Source organism: Aquarana catesbeiana, linkage group LG08 (genome assembly GCF_042186555.1).
Source record: "Aquarana catesbeiana isolate 2022-GZ linkage group LG08, ASM4218655v1, whole genome shotgun sequence".
Taxonomy (NCBI): Eukaryota; Metazoa; Chordata; class Amphibia; order Anura; family Ranidae; genus Aquarana; species Aquarana catesbeiana.
The window spans coordinates 28,444,104-28,464,602 of NC_133331.1; the positions used below are offsets into that span (position 1 = coordinate 28,444,104).

At 45.1% G+C, this 20,499-nt stretch overlaps 2 protein-coding genes across 6 annotated transcripts in view; one reads left to right on the forward strand and one right to left on the reverse strand.

Moving 5' to 3' along the window:
- PSTK (phosphoseryl-tRNA kinase) overlaps positions 1-5,614 on the forward strand; it is a 35,908-nt gene extending 30,294 nt beyond the window's left edge. For both annotated transcript variants that reach the window (XM_073595636.1, XM_073595637.1), the window contains one exon: positions 1,869-5,614. In XM_073595636.1, the coding sequence (XP_073451737.1) occupies positions 1,869-2,083 (215 nt within the window). In that variant the 3' untranslated portion in view covers positions 2,084-5,614. The remainder of the gene's footprint in view (positions 1-1,868) is intronic.
- An 8,516-nt stretch (positions 5,615-14,130) lies between these two features.
- Positions 14,131-20,499, reverse strand: part of IKZF5 (IKAROS family zinc finger 5) — a 29,725-nt gene continuing 23,356 nt past the window's right edge. For all 4 annotated transcript variants that reach the window (XM_073595640.1, XM_073595638.1, XM_073595639.1 and 1 more), the window contains one exon: positions 14,131-15,873. In XM_073595640.1, the coding sequence (XP_073451741.1) occupies positions 14,930-15,873 (944 nt within the window). In that variant the 3' untranslated portion in view covers positions 14,131-14,929. The remainder of the gene's footprint in view (positions 15,874-20,499) is intronic.

The following is a 20,499-nucleotide window of genomic DNA, read 5'->3' on the forward strand; positions in this document are numbered from 1 at the left end:
TCTGACCTCTGTGATTGCCAACAAGGGTTTTGCCACCAAGTACTAAGTCATAAAACCCTTGGTGGCAAAGGGGTCAAATACTTATTTAATAAAAGTGTACACTGCGCTAAATTAAAAAAATATATATGGTGTGGAGCAGCTACTTACAAGGTGACAAAAACCAAAGAAACATGTGAAAATAAAAAGTAGCGCATAGATTGTGCCAAAAGTCTTCAATCAAGAAAACAACTGAAAAAAAACAAATATCCACAAATAATAAACATAACAGTGAAAAAACTTATAAGTCTCTCAATATAGGTGAATAAAGTCCTATCGGTGAATGGGGAACAAATAACATGGAATGTCCCACTGAAAACCATGCGTGGATACGGGGAGGCAGATGTTATAACACGGGTGAATCAACAAATCATCCCCAAGTTGTATCTCACAACGACATGCGACTTGGTAAAGATGGTGTGTAAGAAACTCTTACCAGATACGATGGACTCCCTTGTCTGCGACAGGGAGTCACTCGAGCGGGTTGCCTCTCAGGGCCAGTGAACAGACATCACAGCTCTGCGAACCTTCTGGGTCAAACTCTGCGCGGATCTCCCGGGGGGCCCCCAGGTGGGTCCTCCCAAAGGATGGCCGAGGTGCGGATCAGAGGGAACAGTGCGTCACGTACAAAAACTGGATTGAAGGCTGGTTGAATCTCTCAGTAAGTATGTGGAGAAAAAATAAACATGTGGAGAAAAAATAAACAAGCTCCACATAGTGTAGATGAGCAAAAATAGGATTTTTATTGCTAAAAACGCCAGATAACAATAAAATGTGATCACAGAGTATAAAATCAAAAATGGGCAACAAGAAGGATGCTGGAAGCGCCCGACGCGTTTCGATCAATGGATCGTCTACTGGGGCATGCCCATTTTTGATTTTATACTCTGTGATCACATTTTATTGTTATCTGGCGTTTTTAACAATAAAAATCCTATTTTTGCTCATCTACACTATGTGGAGCTTGTTTAGTTTTTCTCCACATATTTACTGAGAGATTCAACCAGCCTTCAATCCAGTTTTTGTATGTGACGCACTGTTCCCTCTGATCCGCACCTTGGCCATCCTTTGGGAGGACCCACCTGTCGGCCCCGGGAGATCCGCGCAGAGTTTGACCCAGAAGGTTCGCAGAGCTGTGATGTCCGTTCACTGGCCCTGAGAGGCAACCCGCTCGAGTGACTCCCTGTCGCAGACAAGGGAGTCCATCGTATCTGGTAAGAGTTTCTTACACACCATCTTTACCAAGTCGCATGTCGTTGTGAGATACAACTTGGGGATGATTTGTTGATTCACCCGTGTTATAACATCTGCCTCCCCGTATCCACGCATGGTTTTCAGTGGGACATTCCATGTTATTTGTTTCCCATTCACCGATAGGACTTTATTCACCTATATTGAGAGACTTATAAGTTTTTTCACTGTTATGTTTATTATTTGTGGATATTTGTTTTTTTCAGTTGTTTTCTTGATTGAAGACTTTTGGCACAATCTATGCGCTACTTTTTATTTTCTCAAATACTTATTTCACTCGTTTAAAATGCAAATAAATTTATAACAAACTTTTTTGAAATGCGTTTTTCTGGATTTTTTGGTTTTTATTCTGTCTCTCACTGTTAACATAAACCGACCATTAAAATTATAGACTGATCATTTCTTTGTCACTGGGTAAACGTACAAAACCAGCAGGGGATCAAATACTTTTTTCCCCCCTCACTGTAGTTATGCTTTATTCCTGATCCATCGCTCACTAGGTAGTGAAGACAGAGTCAGAATCATGGTCTTAGTAACTGTACTTTATAAAAAATAAAAAAAACAACTTTTTGTATTTTCAGGGTCAGCTGCTAACCAGGATATTAAAAGAATTGCTCAAGAACTCCAGTGTGTAAAGTCTAAGGCTTTGGAACAATTAAGGCAGAATATCGCTGTGCAGACTGTCCTACTCGACAAAGACAGACGTTTCAATGTGGAGTCATATTTTACAGAAGAAAAAAAGCGGATATTGCAGCCGTACTTGTGCCAGTCTCAGAAGCCCTGGTTGGATGGCTAAAAATCTGACATCTCCTAGGAAATACCTAGATACCTGCTATAGCTTGTATGATTTTTTTTTTATTTTTTATCTACAGTATATTTTTTATTTATTGAATTTTCCCCTCATAAAAAAAAAAAAGAAAATCTCAACAAGATGGGCTTAGATTTTATAATCTGGAAGGTTTACATGCCCCCCCCCCCATTCAATAAATAGCGCAGCCCTGATCTTGACTCTTTTTTTATGCCTGTGCAGACTATACTAATAAAATAAAAACTCATGCACATTCCATCAATGCCAGATCATCTCAGTGTAATACCCAATTTCACCAGTAGGAGGAACTTCAGCTTTTATACTGAATGAAGCTGCAGAAAGTTATTATTCCCGTTATTATTTTACAGAACAGTTTGGACCGTTTGTTTGTAGGTGCTCAGAGGGTAGTGGGAATATGGAAGTAACCAATTGCTTGCCATCCAGGTTGATATATTAGCAGCAGCATAGACGTGAGCAGGGTTTGTTTTCTTTGTCTCCCTGCGCCTGGACTCCAAGTATGATATTCAGACAGGCCATAGGCAAAATGTGGCAGTTTTAAGGCTTTAATGCGGAATTTGTTTAGTTCTACTAAGTGCAATTTCATCACTGCAGAACTGGCTTGCAGCCGAAGGGCTCAGGCAAAGAACAAATAAGATTTTTTTTTTTTTTTTTTTGTTACATAGTAGGTGAGGTTGAAAAAAAAGACACAAGTCCATCAAATGTATGTGATTATATATTGTTGGTATGCAGATTACTAAAAGTACCGCTGCGATCAGGTGAAGCTGAGCGCTCCTCCTAAAAACACATAATTGCCACTTTGAGCCTCACATAAAAAGTGCCAGAATGCAAAGAGATCCAAATGATGCAAACTGGATTACTACATCTAGACCCCTTTCATACTGGGGCGGTGCGGGTGTTAGCAGTACTGCTGTTACAGCGGTGCTTTTCGGGTTTCGGGGGTTAAAAGCGCCCCGCTAGCGGCAAAAAGAAAAGGGTTAATAGCGCCAGTGTTGTGGCACTACTGAGTCACTTTGCAGGCGCTTCGGCAGCGCTGCCCATTCATTTCAATGGGCAGGGGCGGTGTAGGAGCGATATATAGAGCGCTCCCGCACCACCCCAAAGATGCAGGACTTTTTTTTTCCCTGTCCCGCAAGCGCACCGCCCCAGTGTAAAAGCACTCGGACTTTCACACTGGAGTGACAGGAAAGGCGCTTTTCAGGTGCTATTTTTAGCGCTAAAACGCCTGAAAGGGGCATTAGTGCAGGAAAAATGAGATCTGGAACCTGACCGGACGCCAGGGTTAAAGGGGTAGTAAAGGCAGAAGGTTTTTTTTTTTTTTTATCCTAATGCATTCTATGCATTAAGATAAAAAGCCTTCTGTGTGCAGCAGCCCCCCTAATACTTACCTGAGCCCCCCCTCTGGATCCAGCGATGTTGTAGGAATGTGTCGATTGCCCGGGACTCCCCTCCTCATTGGCTGAGACAGCAGCGCAGCGTCATTGGCTCCTGCTGCTGTCAAAGTCAGTCAGCCAGCCGTTGAGAAGAGAAAGGGGGCAGGGCCACAGCTCTGCGTCTGAATGGATGCAGGGATTTGTGACTCGGCTTGGGTGCCCCCATAACAAGCTGCTTGCTCTGGGGGCACGCAACCGAAGGGAGGGGCCAGGGGCGCCGGCGAGGGACCTGAGAAGAGGAGGATCCGGGCTGCTCTGTGCAAAACCAACTGCACAGAGGAGGTAAGTATAACTTTTTTTTTTTCCTGGTAAAAATAACAAAGACGACGACTTTACAATCACTTTAACATAGGCTCTGTTAGACTGTTAAAGTGATTGTAGACCCCTTTTACATATACCCAGTGAAGTGAATAGCATCAGATGATACACAGAGATTAAACAAATCCTCCTACAGTAATATGCCTCGGATTGCGAGTAACGCGGTTTACTAGTGTTTCGCAATACGAGCTATTATTTTTTTTAAATTCTGACTGTTTGTGAGCGTTGTCTCACAAGAGGAGCAGGATTCAAGCCTCTGGGGTGTGCAGTACCACATTTGACCAGAGGTGCGGGGGCGTCGGAGACACTCTATTCCTGAGTGTCTCCAAGTGCATCCGAGCGGTTTCCGGCACCCCCCACCCCACCTCTAGCCACATGCGGTACTGCATACAATAGCAGACACTGTGGAACAAATTATCTGAGTTTCTATTGACTACTATGGGGAAACTCGCTTTGATATAAGAGTGCTTTGGATTACAAGCATTCTTCTGAAGCGAATTATGCTCGTAATCAAACAGGTACAACTTAAGTACAGTGGTACCTTTTGATCTGCAGTCTTCTCTGTATCCAAAGTGCTTAATTAATAAAGCTTGCCTGAGAGTTCAGAAAAAAAAAAAAGGGGGTGGAAATTACACACTTCAGGAGCTCAGCGAGGAGGGGTCCGAGAGCTGATTGGTGGAAAGAGACACACCCCCCCTTCACACAGAACACAGGAACAGAGCCGAGGTGGTCAATCAGCTGGAGGTCCCTCCCCTTGGTGTCAGTAAAATTGTCAGAAGTGATTGCACCCCATGATTTCCAATGAGTACCGTTCATATCTGTGCAACCTTAAGTCCCTGTACTACTTTGGTCCAACTTTGATAGGAGTTGAGGTCCATAGACCTCAGGATTACACAGGCATTCCCTAAAATTGCGGTAAAATCGCATGACTTTCAAGTCACAGCAGCGTGAAAGGGGCCTTATAGATATAAGGAAAGGGGGGGAGGTAAAATGGCTCTGCCTAAATCTAATAAGTGGTTGTGTTAAAAAAAAAAGTTGGAAACAGAAAATAAACCATCTAATAACGTGTCCTATCTCTTCCTTTTTCTTTTCCATCTCTTCCAATCACACAAACATTATTAGTGTTAAATTGTATAAGTGCTCAATATAACATTTGCAATCCCGGATGGCTAATAAAAAATTTCCATAAACAAAAACAAAAAATACACATATAAAGTGCTCAGTGTGCAAAAAGTGTATTATACTCTGGATAAAAAAAAAATAAAATTATATATATATATATATATATATATATATATATATATAAGAATCCGTTGGTGTCAACCGAAAAAAAAAAAAAAAAAAAATCACAGTTCAAAAAAACATGATAAACTTCCAAAGTGACTTGTGCCTGGATAAACAATGGGGGGGGGGGGATTTACTAAAACTGGAGCACCCAGAATCTGGTGCAGATGTGCATGGTAGCCAATCAGCTTCTAACATCAGCTTGTTCAATTAGGCTTTGACAATAAAACCTGGAAGCCGATTGGTTTTTATGCTGAACTGCACCCGATTTTGTACCATGTCGTTTTAGTAAATAACCCCCAATAGCTCTTGGTGAAAAATTAGGTGAATTCCACATGTGCTCCCCTCTCGGTTCCACACCCACCAGAAAGATATACCCCTGCAGGTGTAAAGCACATTCAAGCAGGGTCGTCTCTTGTCTGGTATCTCTTCCTCCATGGTGGGTCTGGTCATTGGGTACACTCACATACGGGTGGATGGAAAGAATTGCTCCTCGTAGTGCGAATCCATAAAAATTAATCTTATGCAGCGTAGACACGAGCGGACTTTCCAACCGGACTGGTCCGACGGACAGAATCCGGCGGACAATCCGACTGTGTTGTGGGCTGCATCGGACTTCCGACAGACCGTTACGGTCAGAAATCCGATGGACTGTTCCAGTCGGAAATCCAACGGACTTTAGATTTGAAACCTGCTTCAAATCTTTACGTCGTAACTCCGCCGGACTCAGTTCCTGACGGAAAGACCGTTCATCTGTATGCTGGTCCGACGGACCAGATATGACGCAAGGGCAGGATACTACATCTCGCGCTCGCTGCAATAGGAAAAACAAATTATATAGCGCGAGGCGACGATATCCCTTAGGTCTGGTATGGATTTTCAGGGGAACCTCCTACGCCGAAAAAACGGCATGAACCGTACCAGGCCGCATGCCCTCAACATGGGGGGGTGGGTGCTTTGGGGTGGGGGGGGGGCCCTGCGGCCCCCCCCCACCCCAAAGCACCTTGTCCCCATGTTGATGAGGACAAGGGCCTCTTCCCAACAACCCTGGCCCTTGGTTGTCGGGGTCTGTGGGCGGGGGGCTTATCGGAATCCAAGAGCCCCCTTTAATAAGGGGGCCCCCAGATCCTGGCCCTCCACTCGTGAATGAGTATGGGGTACATGGTACCCCTACCCATTCACCTAGCGAAAAAGTGTCAATAAAAAAAACACACTACACAGGTTTTTAAAGTAATTTATTAGACAGCTCCGGGGGTCTTCTTCCGACTTCGGGGGGGGGGGGGGGGGTGTCTTCCGCCTTCGCTGCACTCTCTGGCCTCTTCTCCCGGTGTCCGGTTCTTCCCGCTCTCCGGCCTCTTCTCCCGGTGTTCGACCTCTTCTGCCGGCCCCTCTGCTATCTTCTGCCGCTCTTTTGCTAGCGGTGGCCCGGACCTCTGCGTCGTCTTCTTCCCTTCTTTTGATGTTGACACGACGCTCTCTCTCACTGTAATGCTGTGTGAGCGCTCCGCAATTATTTATATAGGCGGTGACCCCGCCCCCTTCTGACATCACAGTCCCAGGGCATGCTGGGACTGTGACATCATAAGGGGGCGTGGTCACCGGCAGAAGAACCGGACACCGGGAGCAGAGGTCAAACACCGGGAGAAGAGGCCGGAGAGCGGGAGAAGAACCGGACACCGGGAGAAAAGGCCGGAGAGAGCGGCGAAGTTGGAAGAAGACCCCCCGAAGTCGGAAGAAGACCCCCGGAGCTGTCTAATAAATTACTTTAAAAACCTGTGTAGTGTGTTTTTTTATTGACACTTTTTCCCTAGGTGAATGGTAAGGTACCATGTGGGGGGCCTGGATGTGGGGCCTCCTTATTAAAAGGGGGCTCCCGCATTCCGATAAGCCCCCCGCCCGCAGACCCCCGACAACCAATGGCCAGGGTTGCCGGGAAGAGGCCACAAGGTGCTTTGGGGGGGCGCAGGGCACCCTCCTCCCCAAAGCACCCACCCCCCAAGTTGAGGGCATGCGGCCTGGTACGGTTCAGATGGGGGGGGGCACTCGCTCGTCCCCACCCCCTTTCCTGACCAGCCAGGCTGCGTGCTCGGATAGGGGTTTGGTATGGATTTGGGGGGACCCCACGCCATTCTTTCGGCGTAGGGGGTTCCCCTGAAAATCCATACCAGACCTAAGGGCCTGGTATTCCCCACGACGGGGCTAGCAAGGCGTTAATCTCGACGATAAAAGCGGCGAGATTGACTTCCTTTTCTAGTCCCGTCGTACCCGGATCACGTTCAAAATGAACGGACTTGTTCGTGTGTGGGCAAGTCTGTTCATTCGGAAAGCCTGTCGTAACTCCGTCGGGAAGGCCGGCGAACATAGTCTGCCGGAAAGTCCGGTCGTGTGTAGGCAAGTCCGTCCGTAGTCCGGTCGTGTGTAGGCAAGTCCGTTCGTAAAAAAAGTCCAGTGGAAGTCTGTCAAAAGTCCAGTCGGAAAGTCCGCTCATGTGTACGTTGCATTATTCAAATCAAAGTTTTAAAATTGCACTTTCAATAGTGCTGCAGGGTCAGTACACATACCACAGCAATAGATCTGGGACGCCTTACGTTCCACATACTGGAAGTAACGCGACGGTGCTCCAACTTACACGTTTCGTCATCAGAAGCCGCGCCATCTTGGTGCACCTCACGTCTTATATTGTGCGGTCGCCATGCCAACAGGACGCACTGGTGGCCAGATTTAATTAAGTAGCCGCGGGAGTCATATACGGCCCGTCAATATAGGGAATATATTCCACAATACTGAGGCCCCCCCCCCCTGCGATCAACAGAAAATTATTGCCAGGTGTAAGTAACAGGACACACTGGGGCTATTACAACCACTTTAAGTCTTATTCCTGAAGTCACATCCAAGCCGTATTCTCCTGCGTGGTAACCAATGAAGTTTCAGGATTATAGTCACTTTGGGGAGATTTAATAACATACTCCTGTACGGTTTAGGAGATACTCCCTTTGCATGCAGCTGTTGACGTCAGCGGCGCATGTGCTCTGAAGGTTCGGCAGACGCTGCCGGACCTTGCCGGGAAGAAAACTCCCACGCACATGTGCAGGAGTGACCTCATCGCGATGACGCCACTCACAGCGCCGGAGCCACGAACCCGGAAGACACGCCGAGGGCAAGATGTCAGCTCCCTCGGCATGTACCAGGCTCCTATACGGGGGCTTCGTTCTGAGGTAAGGATTTCATAATGAGCTAGTATGCGCTGCATACTAGCTCATTATGCCTTTGCCTTGCAGGGGTTTTTTTTTTTTTTTTTTTAATGTGCGGGTATACAACCGCTTTAACTCAAAAAGTAACTTCTATTCCTGACCTCCTCAAAATTATTTGTTTATTTTGCTTTTGTGATCAGACTTACTGTTTGAGAGTAGCTACGGTCCTTCTTTATGGTCCCACTATATGTAGGAACATTTCCACTCTCTCTTGCATGCTCCAGAGACAGGCTAGGGACTATATATGATGTGTACTGTGCATAGAGCAGTGGACATGACTGCAACTAATGGAGAGGTGCTCACAGAGGACATTACAAGATTGTAGAGCAATATTAAATGATTACATGAATAATACATTACATGGCTTTTGAAGTAGTGGAAGTGTATAGATTGTATTTGGAGTATATTAAAATAATACTGTTTAATCACTTCTTGACCGCGCTATAGCCAAAAGACATCTACAGCGTGGGCGTCCATGGATGTCCCCCCCAGAACCACACCCCCTGGGGCATGCATCGGCGTGCTCTGTAATCGCTGTGTCACAAATCAGGGTATAGGGCCAATCATAGCGGCCCCTTTCCATGTCATCAGCTGTGTCCAATCACATCTGATCACATGTAAACAAACTTGCTGGTTATCGCCATTTCTTTCTCCGCACTGTCACAGCAAGGAGAGCCGGGAACTGGCAAGTGTGACGGGACATTTACACTGATAATCAGGGCACTGTCCTGATTATCAGTGCAGTCCATCCGTACAAGGAGAAAATTTGTATAACAGAAAGTAAGAAAAACATGTAGTTCCCCTACAAAAAACCCAGTGGTAATTAAATACCACCAAAAAAAAAAGCTGTGTGAAAAGAAAAACAAAAAAAAAAAGATAAAAATGTCATATGGGTACAGTGTTGCATGACCACGCAATTGTCATTCAAAGTGTGACAGGGCTGAAAATGGGCCTGGGCGGGGGTGAAAGTGGCCAGCGTTGAAGTGGTAAAGGTCACTTTAAAGCAGAGCTCCTCCCACTTTTACAAGGTGGTCTTAAATTAAAGACCACCCCTCGGTTTTTGGATATCCATTTTCCTCTTTTTTCTTACCTACCTTTTTAGAAAGAATAAATTTACTTCCGTCCTAGCCCGTCCGCGGCACAGTATGTCACATCCTCTTCTGCGATGAGCCCTTCTTCTCCCCCGCTGCCTTCTGGGACCTGTGCGTGTCCCAGAAGACGAGCAGGCCATTCACAAAGCGCCACGCGACTCACACATGTGCAGTAGGAAACCAGCTGTGAAGCCTGAAGGCTCCACTGCCGGTTTCCTTTAGTTGGAATGGCGGCGCCTGCACCCGAGCCGGTAGACGAAATAAAAATCAGCAGCTACAGTACTGGTAGCTGCTGACTTCAACAAGAAAAAATAATAAATTTGCAGCTGCTTTAACCCCTTAAGGACCGAGCCTCTTTTTGAGATTTGTTTACAAGTTAAAAACATTTTTTTTTTGCTAGAAAATTACTTAGAACCCCCAAACATTATACATTTTTTTTCTAACACCCTAGAGAATAAAATTGTGGTTGTTGCAATACTTTCTGTCACACCGTATTTGCGCAGCGGTCTTACAAGCGCACTTTTTTTTGGAAAAAATACACTTTTTTGAATTAAAATATAAGACACCAGTAAAGTTAACCCAATTTTTTTTATATTATGAAAGATAATGTTACGCCAAGTAAATTGATACCCAACATGTCACTCTTCAAAACTGCGCCCGCTCATGGAATGGCGACAAACTTTTACCCTTAAAAATCTTCATAGGCGACGGTTACAAAAAATTCTACAGGTTGCATGTTTTGAGTTACAGAGGTCTAGGGCTAGAATCTTTGCTCTTGCACATGTGTGGTTTAAACACCATTTTCATATGCAGGCGCTACTCACGTATGCGTTCGCTTCTGCACGCGAGCTCGGCGGGACGGGGCGCGTTTAACATTTTTTTTTTTCCTTAACCATTTTACCATTTTTTATTTTTACACCATTTAAAAAAAAAAAAATTGAGTCACTTTTATTGCTATTACAAGGAATGTAAACATCGCTTGTAATTGAAAAAAAGCATGACAGGACCTCTTAAATATGAAATCTTGGGTAAAAGAGAACTCAGATCTCATATTTACACTAAAATGCAATAAAAAATAAATAAAATGGTTATTTAAAAAAAACAAAAAAACGGCCTTTTAAGAGCTATGGGTAGAAGTGATGTTTTGACACCGCTCCCGCCCTGCAATGTCATTGAGACGGGTGGGGGCCATCTTCCCCTCACCTGTCTCCATGCCCAGCCAGAGAGAGAACCCGATCGCCTCCGCCGCTGCCAACGGCTCGAGTAAGCGGCGGAGGGCACCGGGGATACCAGGCTTATGGCAGCTAGCTGCTTCTATAACGACATTCCTCCTCATAGTTAGGACGTAGATCAGTGTGCGGCGGTCCGGAAGTGGTTAAGCAAAATAAAATTTTGGGCTGGAGATCCTCTGTAATACTAACCTTTACCCCCCCCACCACCAATTACTCCATGCCACACTTCCCTTGTTGAGCACTGGCATAGTCCTGCACCAGTTATAGCTTGGAGTTCTGCTTTAAAAACCCAAACAATCACCCTTCTGCTTCTCCTAACTTCTGGAGATACTTTCCCAAATCCTGGACCGCCATCATTTACCTTTGGCCAACATACCTAGCACTCCCATCCTCTGATAGCAGCCGCAATCCACACAATCTCATTTCTAATCCTCTTCAGCCCAGAACAAGCCTCTCCTTCTCCTGTGCCCTTTGGAATGCTCACCACCATCCATGACCTATTTATCACAAACTCCCTGAACCTACTTGCAATTACTGAGACCTGGATTCAAGAATCTGACCTTTCTTCTCCTGCTTCTCTCTCCTATGGTGGACTCACTCTCCCAGGCCTAGTGGGCGGAAAGGAGGTGGTGCTGGAATCCTTCTATCCCCTCAAAGCACTTTTCAGGTTCTTCATCCACCCCCCTCTCTGTCCCTCTCCTCATTTGAAGCTCACTGTATTCATCTATTTTCTCCAGTTTCATTGAGAATTGCTGTGATCTATCGGCCCCCGGGACCAGTATCGAACTTCCTTGACAACTTCTCTGCCTGGCTACCCTACTTTCTCTCTTCTGAAATTCCAACAATCATTCTTGGTGACTTCAACATCCCTGTTAATCTTAACACTCCTGCTACTTCTAAGCTGCTGAGCCTAACCTCCTCTTTTGACCTAAAACAATGGACAAGCGCTTCTACTCACTCTGTGGGCAACTGCCTTGACCTCATTCTCCTACGTATGCACTCCACACAACCTCTCCAATATTCCTTTTCCTCTCTCAGATCACCACCTTTTTAGTTTCACACTCTCCTTGTCTGCCTCCTCCTTGCCTTCCAACTACCAAACTATTACCCGTAGAAACCTTCGCCATCTTAACCCATCTCTTCTTTTTTCTGCTACAGATGGTCTCTACGACAAAATCTCATCCTTGTCCTGCCCCAACTTGGCCATTTCTGTCTACAACAGTTCACTGTCATCCACCCTGGAAACCTTCGCCCACCTCATTACGCACAGAATCAGGCCCCGACCGCTACAACCCTGGCAGACAGACAATACCAAAAGCCTCAAAAAACGTAGCCGTGCTCTTGAGCGTCTGTGGCGTAAAAGTAAGTCACAGCAAGATTTCAGCCAATATAAATCTGCCCTCCAAAAATACCATTCCTGTCTGCACACTGCCAAACAGACCTACTTTATCACTCTCATTAACACCCTCTCACGCAGTTCCCGTCAACTCTTTTCTACCTTTACCACGCTACTTTATCCTCCATTACCCTCGCTAACTTACTCACTGCCCAGGAGATTGCTAATCACTTCAAAAAGAAGATTGAGACAATTCATCTCGAGATCTCCGCTCTACAGATATCTCCCCCACTTTACACTCCTTGTCCTCTTGCACAATCAATACTTCCCCAGCTACTATAGAGGAAGTCACTACACTTTTTTCTAATGCCCACCTAACCTCCTGCCCCCTGGACCCTGTTCCTTCTCAAATACTACGGTCCCCATCTGACTCAATCCTACACTTCTTAACTCATATCTTCAACCTCTCACTCTCTACTGGCATCTTCCCCAACCCTCTAAAACATGCACTAATCACTCCCATACCAAAAAAGGCCTCACTAGACCCCACCAATCTTAACAACCTAAGACCCATCTCTTTACTCCCTTTTGCCTCTAAACTCCTTGAATGTTTAGTCTACAACTGACTGAGCGACCACCTCGTTGAGAATAACCTTGATCCCCTTCAGTCTGGATTTCGCCCACAGCACTCCACAAAAAACTGCTCTCCTCAAACTCACAAATGACTTACTAACAGCCAAAACCAATGGTCATTATTCCGTACTCTTACTCTTGGACCTTTCCGCTGCCTTTGATACAGTGGACCACCCCCCTCCTCCTCAAAAAACTCAATTTGCTTGGTCTCCATGGCTGCACTCTCCGTTGGTTCGAATCTTACCTATCTCATCGCACCTTCAGTGTAACTTACAACTCCACTTCCTCTTCTCCAACTCCTCTTACCGTTGGGGTCCCCCAAGGTTCTTGGGGGACCTCTACTATTCTCAATCTACATGTCCTCCCTGGGTCAGCTGATAGCCTCCCATGGCTTTTACTACCATTTATATGCTGATGACACCCCCAAATCTATCTCTGCCACTTACCTCACACCATCAATCTCCTCACGCATCACTGATTTACTGACATATCAGCCTGGATGTCAAACCACTTCCTCAAACTGAATCTATCTAAAACTGAGCTCTTAATATTCCCCCCCTCCACCCCCCCCCCCCCCCGTGCCCCCTCCCCTGACTTCTCTGTCAAGATCAATGGCACATCTATCAGTCCGTCCCCACATGCCAGGGTGCTAGGGTAACCTTAGACTCTGAACTGTCCTTGCAGGTCCACATACAATCCCTGCCCAAATCATGCCGCCTTAACCTACGCAACATTTCCAGAATATGCCCCTTTTTAACCAATGACATCACCAAGCTTCTAATTCACTCCCTGGTTATCTCTCGACTACTGCAACTCACTCCTCATTGGATTACCTTTACATAGACTATCCCCCTTCAGTCCATAATGAATGCCGCTGCAAGACTCATCCACCTTACCAACCAGTCAGTGTCCTCCACCCCTCTCTGCCAATCCCTCCATTGGCTTCCACTCACCCAACGAATAAAACTCAAGTACTAACAATAATTTACAAAGCCATCCATAACTCTGCCCCCAGCTACATCACTAACCTAGTCCCAAAATACCAACCAAGCCGCTCTCTTCGGTCCTCCCAAGACCTCCTGCTCTCTAGCTCCCTTGTCACCTCCTCCCATGCTCGCCTCCAGGATTTCTCCAGAGCTTCTCCCATCCTTTGGAACTCCTTACCCCAATCTGTCTGACTGTCCCCTAATCTATCCATCTTCAGGCGATCCCTGAAAATCCTTCTCTTCGAAGAAGCCTATCCTGCTTCTAACTAACACTGACCCTTCCTTTTTATATTATAAGCTCTAACGAGCGGGACCTCTGATTCCTCTTGTACCAAATCGTAATGTAACTAATGTCTGCCCTCATGTTGTAAAGCGCTGCGCAAACCATTGGCGCGATATAAAACCTGTATAGTAATAATAATAATAATAATAATAATAAGGAAAAAGCCAAGATAGAGATCAGTCCATCAGTGGTGATGGTGGACAATACATTTATTAAAAACAGGATGGTTTACGGAGAAGTTTCAGTCTTTGGAAAAACACATAACACACTGTGAATATACCTACACAAAACATATTTAGCAACGTGTGAGGATAAATTAACAAAAAAAAAAACAAAAACAAAAAAAAACACTTGAAGCTGAAATTTACCATAATTATTAAACATACATTTTCTCCTTCAAGCCCCCTTACACCCAACAGGGGAAGATACCGCTATTAAATAAATTTTATTATCCCTATGACAAACCATTAAAACGAGAGCATGGTGCTCCGTTATAGAACATTCTTGAACACTTCCAGCAACAACGATCAATATTCCTCCATTAGAATACAATGATGTTCACAATTAAAATTAATAACGTTCTGCCTCCTAATGCTCTCTATGACAAGTGGCTTGGGACAACAGACAACTGGAAGGCATCTAAACATTAGGTGCCTGATCCAGTGCACAAATACCATGCCCATCCAGGGTAAAAGTCAGTTTTTAGAGGTGCTTTCTGCTTATAGCAATCTTTACTTGCACCTTTTTGAACCTTTTCCTCCTAGTTCCTTCCAATACTGTGATATTAGAATCTTGGCCTCCCTGACAGAAGTCAAAGCATGTCATCACAAAAAGACATAAAAACACACAAACACAGATATTTACATCCTACTTGTATTTTCCTCAAATAACAGGCACTGTAGTAACAGACTGTCCCCCGAGGAGATTAAAAGAATAATTTGGGGATAAAAAAAAAAAGGCCACTAGGAGTCAGTTTTGGCTGTGCTGGCCTCGAGCAAAGTGACAAGCAAAGTCATACTTGTTTTTGCACTTGCAGCCACATATGTTGCATTGGAAAGGGTTTTCAAAACCGTGGCAACCCATGTGGATTGTGTACAGTATATTGTCTGCAAAGTACATGTCACAGTGCTGGCAGTGATGAAGAAGTTGAGGGTCCTGAACCGGGAGAGCAGGAGCAGGTGTGCTAGGCTGACTGTTGCTGATGCTGGGGGTGCTGGTTCGCCCGCTACGATCGCTACTCGGCCCGGCCATGGGGCTACAGTTCCTGTGATTGTGGGTGGCACGTCCTTCTGGGCTGGCTGGTGAGGAGCTCTGAGGAACACTGGTAGATACTGCAGAAGCGCAGGCTGGTGCTGGAGGTTGTTGGATCATAAAGGGCTTCTCGTCTGGGCAAGGACTTGGATCGGGAGAGGTGGGGTTCTGAGTGTCTGGCGGTAAGCTGGAAAGCTGTCCGGCCAATGTAGACAGCTGATTTAAGGGATTGTCCACCATGAGCTCCTGTGTGTCCCTAGACAGTCCCCCCGAATGAGAAGTCTTAGCTAGACTCTCATAGGCGTCACTCTGAATGCTGGGGATCTCGTGAGAGAAGTCGCTCAAATAGTCAGGCTTGTGCACCACCATGGATGGTGGACTCAGGTTGATTAGCATCCGGCGACTGTACCCCAAGCTGCTGACCTTCTTCTGAAGAACCCCCCACATTTTCTTGTTGCCGAGAGAGGGACGCGTGCCTTTAATAGGGAGCATCTTGTGCTTGCGGCGCCGGTGATGGGAAAGGTTGCTGCGGTCGCTGCAGCGGAAAGAACACAACTCGCACTTGTAAGGTTTCTCCCCGGTGTGAGAGCGCATGTGAGCTTCTAGATGGCGCTCATAGGCCGATGCAAAGGGACACAAATGGCAGCGATGGGGCTTTTCACCTGTAAACAGATAAGGCAGAATGGAATATTTATTGTGTATTGTAAGTGTACATGATATGGAAATGTATTACACAGAAATTTGCCAGTTAAATTCCACCAGCAACAAGGATTTAAAAAAAAAAAAAAAAATTGAGAGAATAACTATATTTATATATCTCCATCTATATCCTAGCCCAGTGATGGCGAACCTTGGCACCCCAGATGTTTTGGAACTACATTTCCCATGATGCTCATGCACGCTGCAGTGTAGTTGAGCATCATGGGAAATGTAGTTCCAAAACATCTGGGGTGCCAAGGTTTGCCATCACTAGCCTAACACAACTAGGCTAAAGAATTACACATGCAGACGTTTGTATTCAAGCAGAACTCCTTCCAAACCATTTTATTTTTGGACAGTGCAGTTTTATTTTCAAGAACAGCACATCGTGATTTACTAAATTAAATTATGTTACTACTTAAATGTGGCTTTCACATGATTTGCACTTCCTGTGCCAGGTTGTCATGATTTAGTTTCATACTGAGATCTGTAGATTGTTTTACTATATCTGTACAGCGCATCCAGGAAAGTATTCACAGCGCTTCACTTTTTCCACATTTTGTTATGTTACAGCCTTATTCCAAAATTGATTAAATCAGTGGTTCTCAACTCCAGTCCTCAGGACCCACCAACAGGCCAGATTACAAGTATTACCTTGGGGAGATACAGACTAGAATACTGCAAAATGATATCACCTGTGATGTATTTCAGTTATCTTGCAAACCTGACCTGTTAGTGGGTCCTGAGGACTGGAGTTGAGAACCACTGGATTAAATTCATTATTTTTCTCAAAATTCTACAATGTGAAAGAAGTTTGTTTGAAATCTTTCCAAAATTAATAAAAAATTTAAAAAATCCCATGTACATAAGTATTCACAGCCTTTGCTCAATACTTTGGTGAAGCTCTTTTGGCACCAATTACAGCCTCAAGTCTTTTTGAGTATGATGATACAAGCTTGGCACACCTATTTTTTGGCAGTTTCGCCAATTTTTCTTTGCGGGACCTCTCACGCTCCATCACGTTGGATGGGGAGCGTCGGTGCACAGCCATTTTCAGTTCTCTCCAGAGATGTTCAATCAGGTTCAAGTCTGGGCTCTAGCTGGGTCACTCAAGGACATTCACAGAGTTGTCCCGTAGCCACTCCTTATCTTGGCTGTGTGCTTAGGGTCATTGTCCTGTGGGATGAGGAACCTTTGCCCCAGGCTGAGGTCCGGGGTGCTCTGGAGCAGGTTTTCATCAAGGATGTCTCTGTACATTGCTGAATTAATCTCTCCCTCGATCCTGACTAGTCTCCCAGTTCCTGCCACTGAAAAACATCCCCACAGCATGATGCTGCCACCACCATGCTTCACTGTAGGTATGGGATTGGCCAAGTGATGAGCGGTGCCTGGTTTCCTCCAGACATGACACTTGACATTCAGGCCAAAGAGTTCAATCTTTGTTTTAGCAGACCAGAGAATTTTGTTTCTCATGGTCTGAGAGCCCTTCAGGTGCCTTTTGGCAAACTCCAGGTGTACCGTCATGTGTCTTTTACTGAGAAGTGGCTTCCATCTGGCCTGCAGGGATGGTTGTTGTTCCGGAAGCTTCTCCTCTCTCCACAGAGAAACGCTGGAGCTCTGTCAGAGTGACCATTCAGATTCTTGGTCACCTCCCTGACTAAGGCCCTTCTCCCCCCTAATCGCTCAGTTTTACCAAAGCGGGCCGCCCAGCCAAACTCCTGGTAGTTCCAAAGTTCTTCTATTTTCAGATTGAGGCCACTGTGCTCACTGGGACCAAAATTTTTCTGTACCCTTCCCCAGATCTGTGCCTCCATACAATCCTGTCTCGGAGGTCTACAGACATTTCCTTGGACTTCATGGGTTGGTTTGTGCTCCAACATGCACGGTTAACTGTGGGACCTTATATAGACAGGTGTGTGCCTTTCCAAATCATGTCCAAGCAACTGAATTTACCACAAATGGACTCCAATGAAGTTGTAGAAACATCTCATGGATGATCAGTGGAAACAGGATGAACCTGAGCTCAATTATGAGTGTCATGGCAAAGGCTGTGAATACTTATGTACATAGGATTTTTTTTTTTTTTAATAAATTTGCAAAGATTGCAAATAAACTTATTTCACATTGTCATTATGGGGTATTGTTTGTAGAATTTTGAGGAATATAATTTAATCCATTATGAAATAAGGCTGTAACATAACAAAATGTGGAAAAAGAGAAGCGCTGTGAATACTTTCCGGATACACTGTATATTAAACAGTACAGACAGCACCCTTATCACAAGAAGATCAATTAGCCACATGGACAGTAAGGAGAATTTACTAAGATTGGAGCAGCTGTGCATGTAAACCAATCCACTTCCTACTTTCATTTTCTAAGCGAATGTTACCCCAATGTTTCAATACTTGTACTTGTACTTGTAGGAAAAAGTATCCTATTCTCTTTGTATTCCTTCCTGTGTGAAATGCCTAGGAGTTCCTGCCAGTCCCTCTGCTTTTTTAAAAAAAAAAAAAAAATTATACTCACTTACCTGTCCCCCGATGACTCTGCAGTGAGAACCGAGTGATGAAACACCGCTGATCGCTCAGTTCTCCGTCTGCTCTGAGCAGAGAGCCAAAACTGTCAGTCTCCGGCTCCCTGATCTGCCCCTCAAGCGCTGGACTGTGGAGGGGGTGGGAGGGGTTGGCTCAGGCTCTCAGCAGATTGCAGAGAGGCTGAGCCAGATGCCGTCCCACGGTGTTGGGTGGATCCCAACCATATTGTTGGGATCTTTTCAGAGCCTGAACTGGCTCTGTGACGTCATCCGACAGCAGACTTTAGCATGCTGTTGGCTGAAAATGGTCATAGGAGTGCAGAACGAACTGCACACCTGTAATCCAAAAAAAGCTTTGGCTATACGTTTCCTTTAAAAACTAACCACACCAGGCATGGGAGCACAGGGTGGTCAGTTTTCTGGCTGTGATGGGAACTCAGCCTGCTCTCTTCCAAAAGATTAGAACTGTCCTGACACCCCCTCTCCTTGCACAGCCATTGACTGCGAAGATCACTGTGTTGCTGTTTCTCTCCCCCCAGCTCCCTGAGCTCCTTCTGCAGCTGAGAACAAAGGATATGTGATCACACACAAAAAAGAAAAGGAAAAAAAGTTTTTTTTTTTTTTTTTATACAAAGGTGAGGGTTCACACATATTGGTTTTATGCACAGCTGCTCCAGATTCTGCCTACTCCATTTTTAGTAAATTCCCCCCTAGTACGGCCTTTTATTAGTCTGAACAGACTGATACACTGGACATTAGGAGAAGTACAGCTCAACCACTGCTAAACTATTAAAGCTCATTTGGCTGTACTTCTGTGACCTGTTCTCAGCAGACAGCGGGCTGAAGCCTGCTGTTTGCTGACGGTCCAGGCTCGGGACCATATGGTCCAGATCCACCCACATGCCTGGACCGGCATTTTGCTAAGGCCCTCAGAGAGCCACTGAGAGCCTGAGCCAGGCCGCTCCTATCCCTTGGACAGCTCAGCGTTTCAATGAGTTCAGGGGGACAGATGCAGCATCCACCTAGGCAAGTATGATTCTTAAAAAAAAACAAAAAACACACACTTCTTTTAAATCCTAACGTCACTATGTAATCTTGGATAGAGTGGAGAAGTGTTAAATCCTTATGTGAGATTTTTCTTTCCATTTGCACCCCATTTTCTCTCATTATCATTTAGGGCCCAGTTGGGTCACAGACATTTTAATTCTTCCCCATGCTATCCAAAATAGAAAAAATTGGGGGCTGATGTTGGATTTTAGCAGATAAGTGGCCCAGCACTGCTATCTGGAAGGTGGAAGGGTGTGTGCACGTTTTCCCACCATACCCCGAGATCAGGTTTTTTTCCCCCCAGGTGGCTGACTATCACAATTACAGGTAACTAAGCACTTTCAAAAGACTAATAATTTCTTTTAAGTCACAATTGCACTTCTTCTTCAGGCTCTTTTAGTGGTAAAACCAAGGGGAGAACCAAGGTGTGATTGCAGGAGCTTTCAAGGGCAGGTTAAAGCTAGAATTACGGCTATGTGCAGGAGAGGTCACCCTTTCATTTTTGTAAATGGAGGGCTTTTATAAATAATGCTGCTGACCTCCTCACTACTAAATATATAAACTCTCAGCAAACTAAAACAGCCATCATAGGAAGTTTAGAGAGTCGTACAGTGAAGGAAAAAAGTATTTGATCCCCTGCTGATTTTGTACGTTTGACCACTGACAAAGAAATGATCAGTCTATAATTTTAATGGTCGGTTTATTTTAACAGTGAGAGACAGAATAACAAAAGTATCCAGAAAAATGCATTTCAGAAAAGTTATAAATTCATTTGCATTTTAAAGGAGTGAAAAAAGTATTTGATCCCCTATCAAATCAGCAAGATTTCTGGTTCCCAGGTGTCTTTTATATTAGGTAACGAGCTGAGATTAGGAGCACTCTCTCAAAGGGAGCGTTCCTAATCTCAGTTTGTTACCTGTATTAAAAAAAGACACCTGTCCACAGAAACAAGCAATCAGATTTCAATCTCTCCACCATGGACAAGACCAAAGAGCTGTCCAAGGATGTC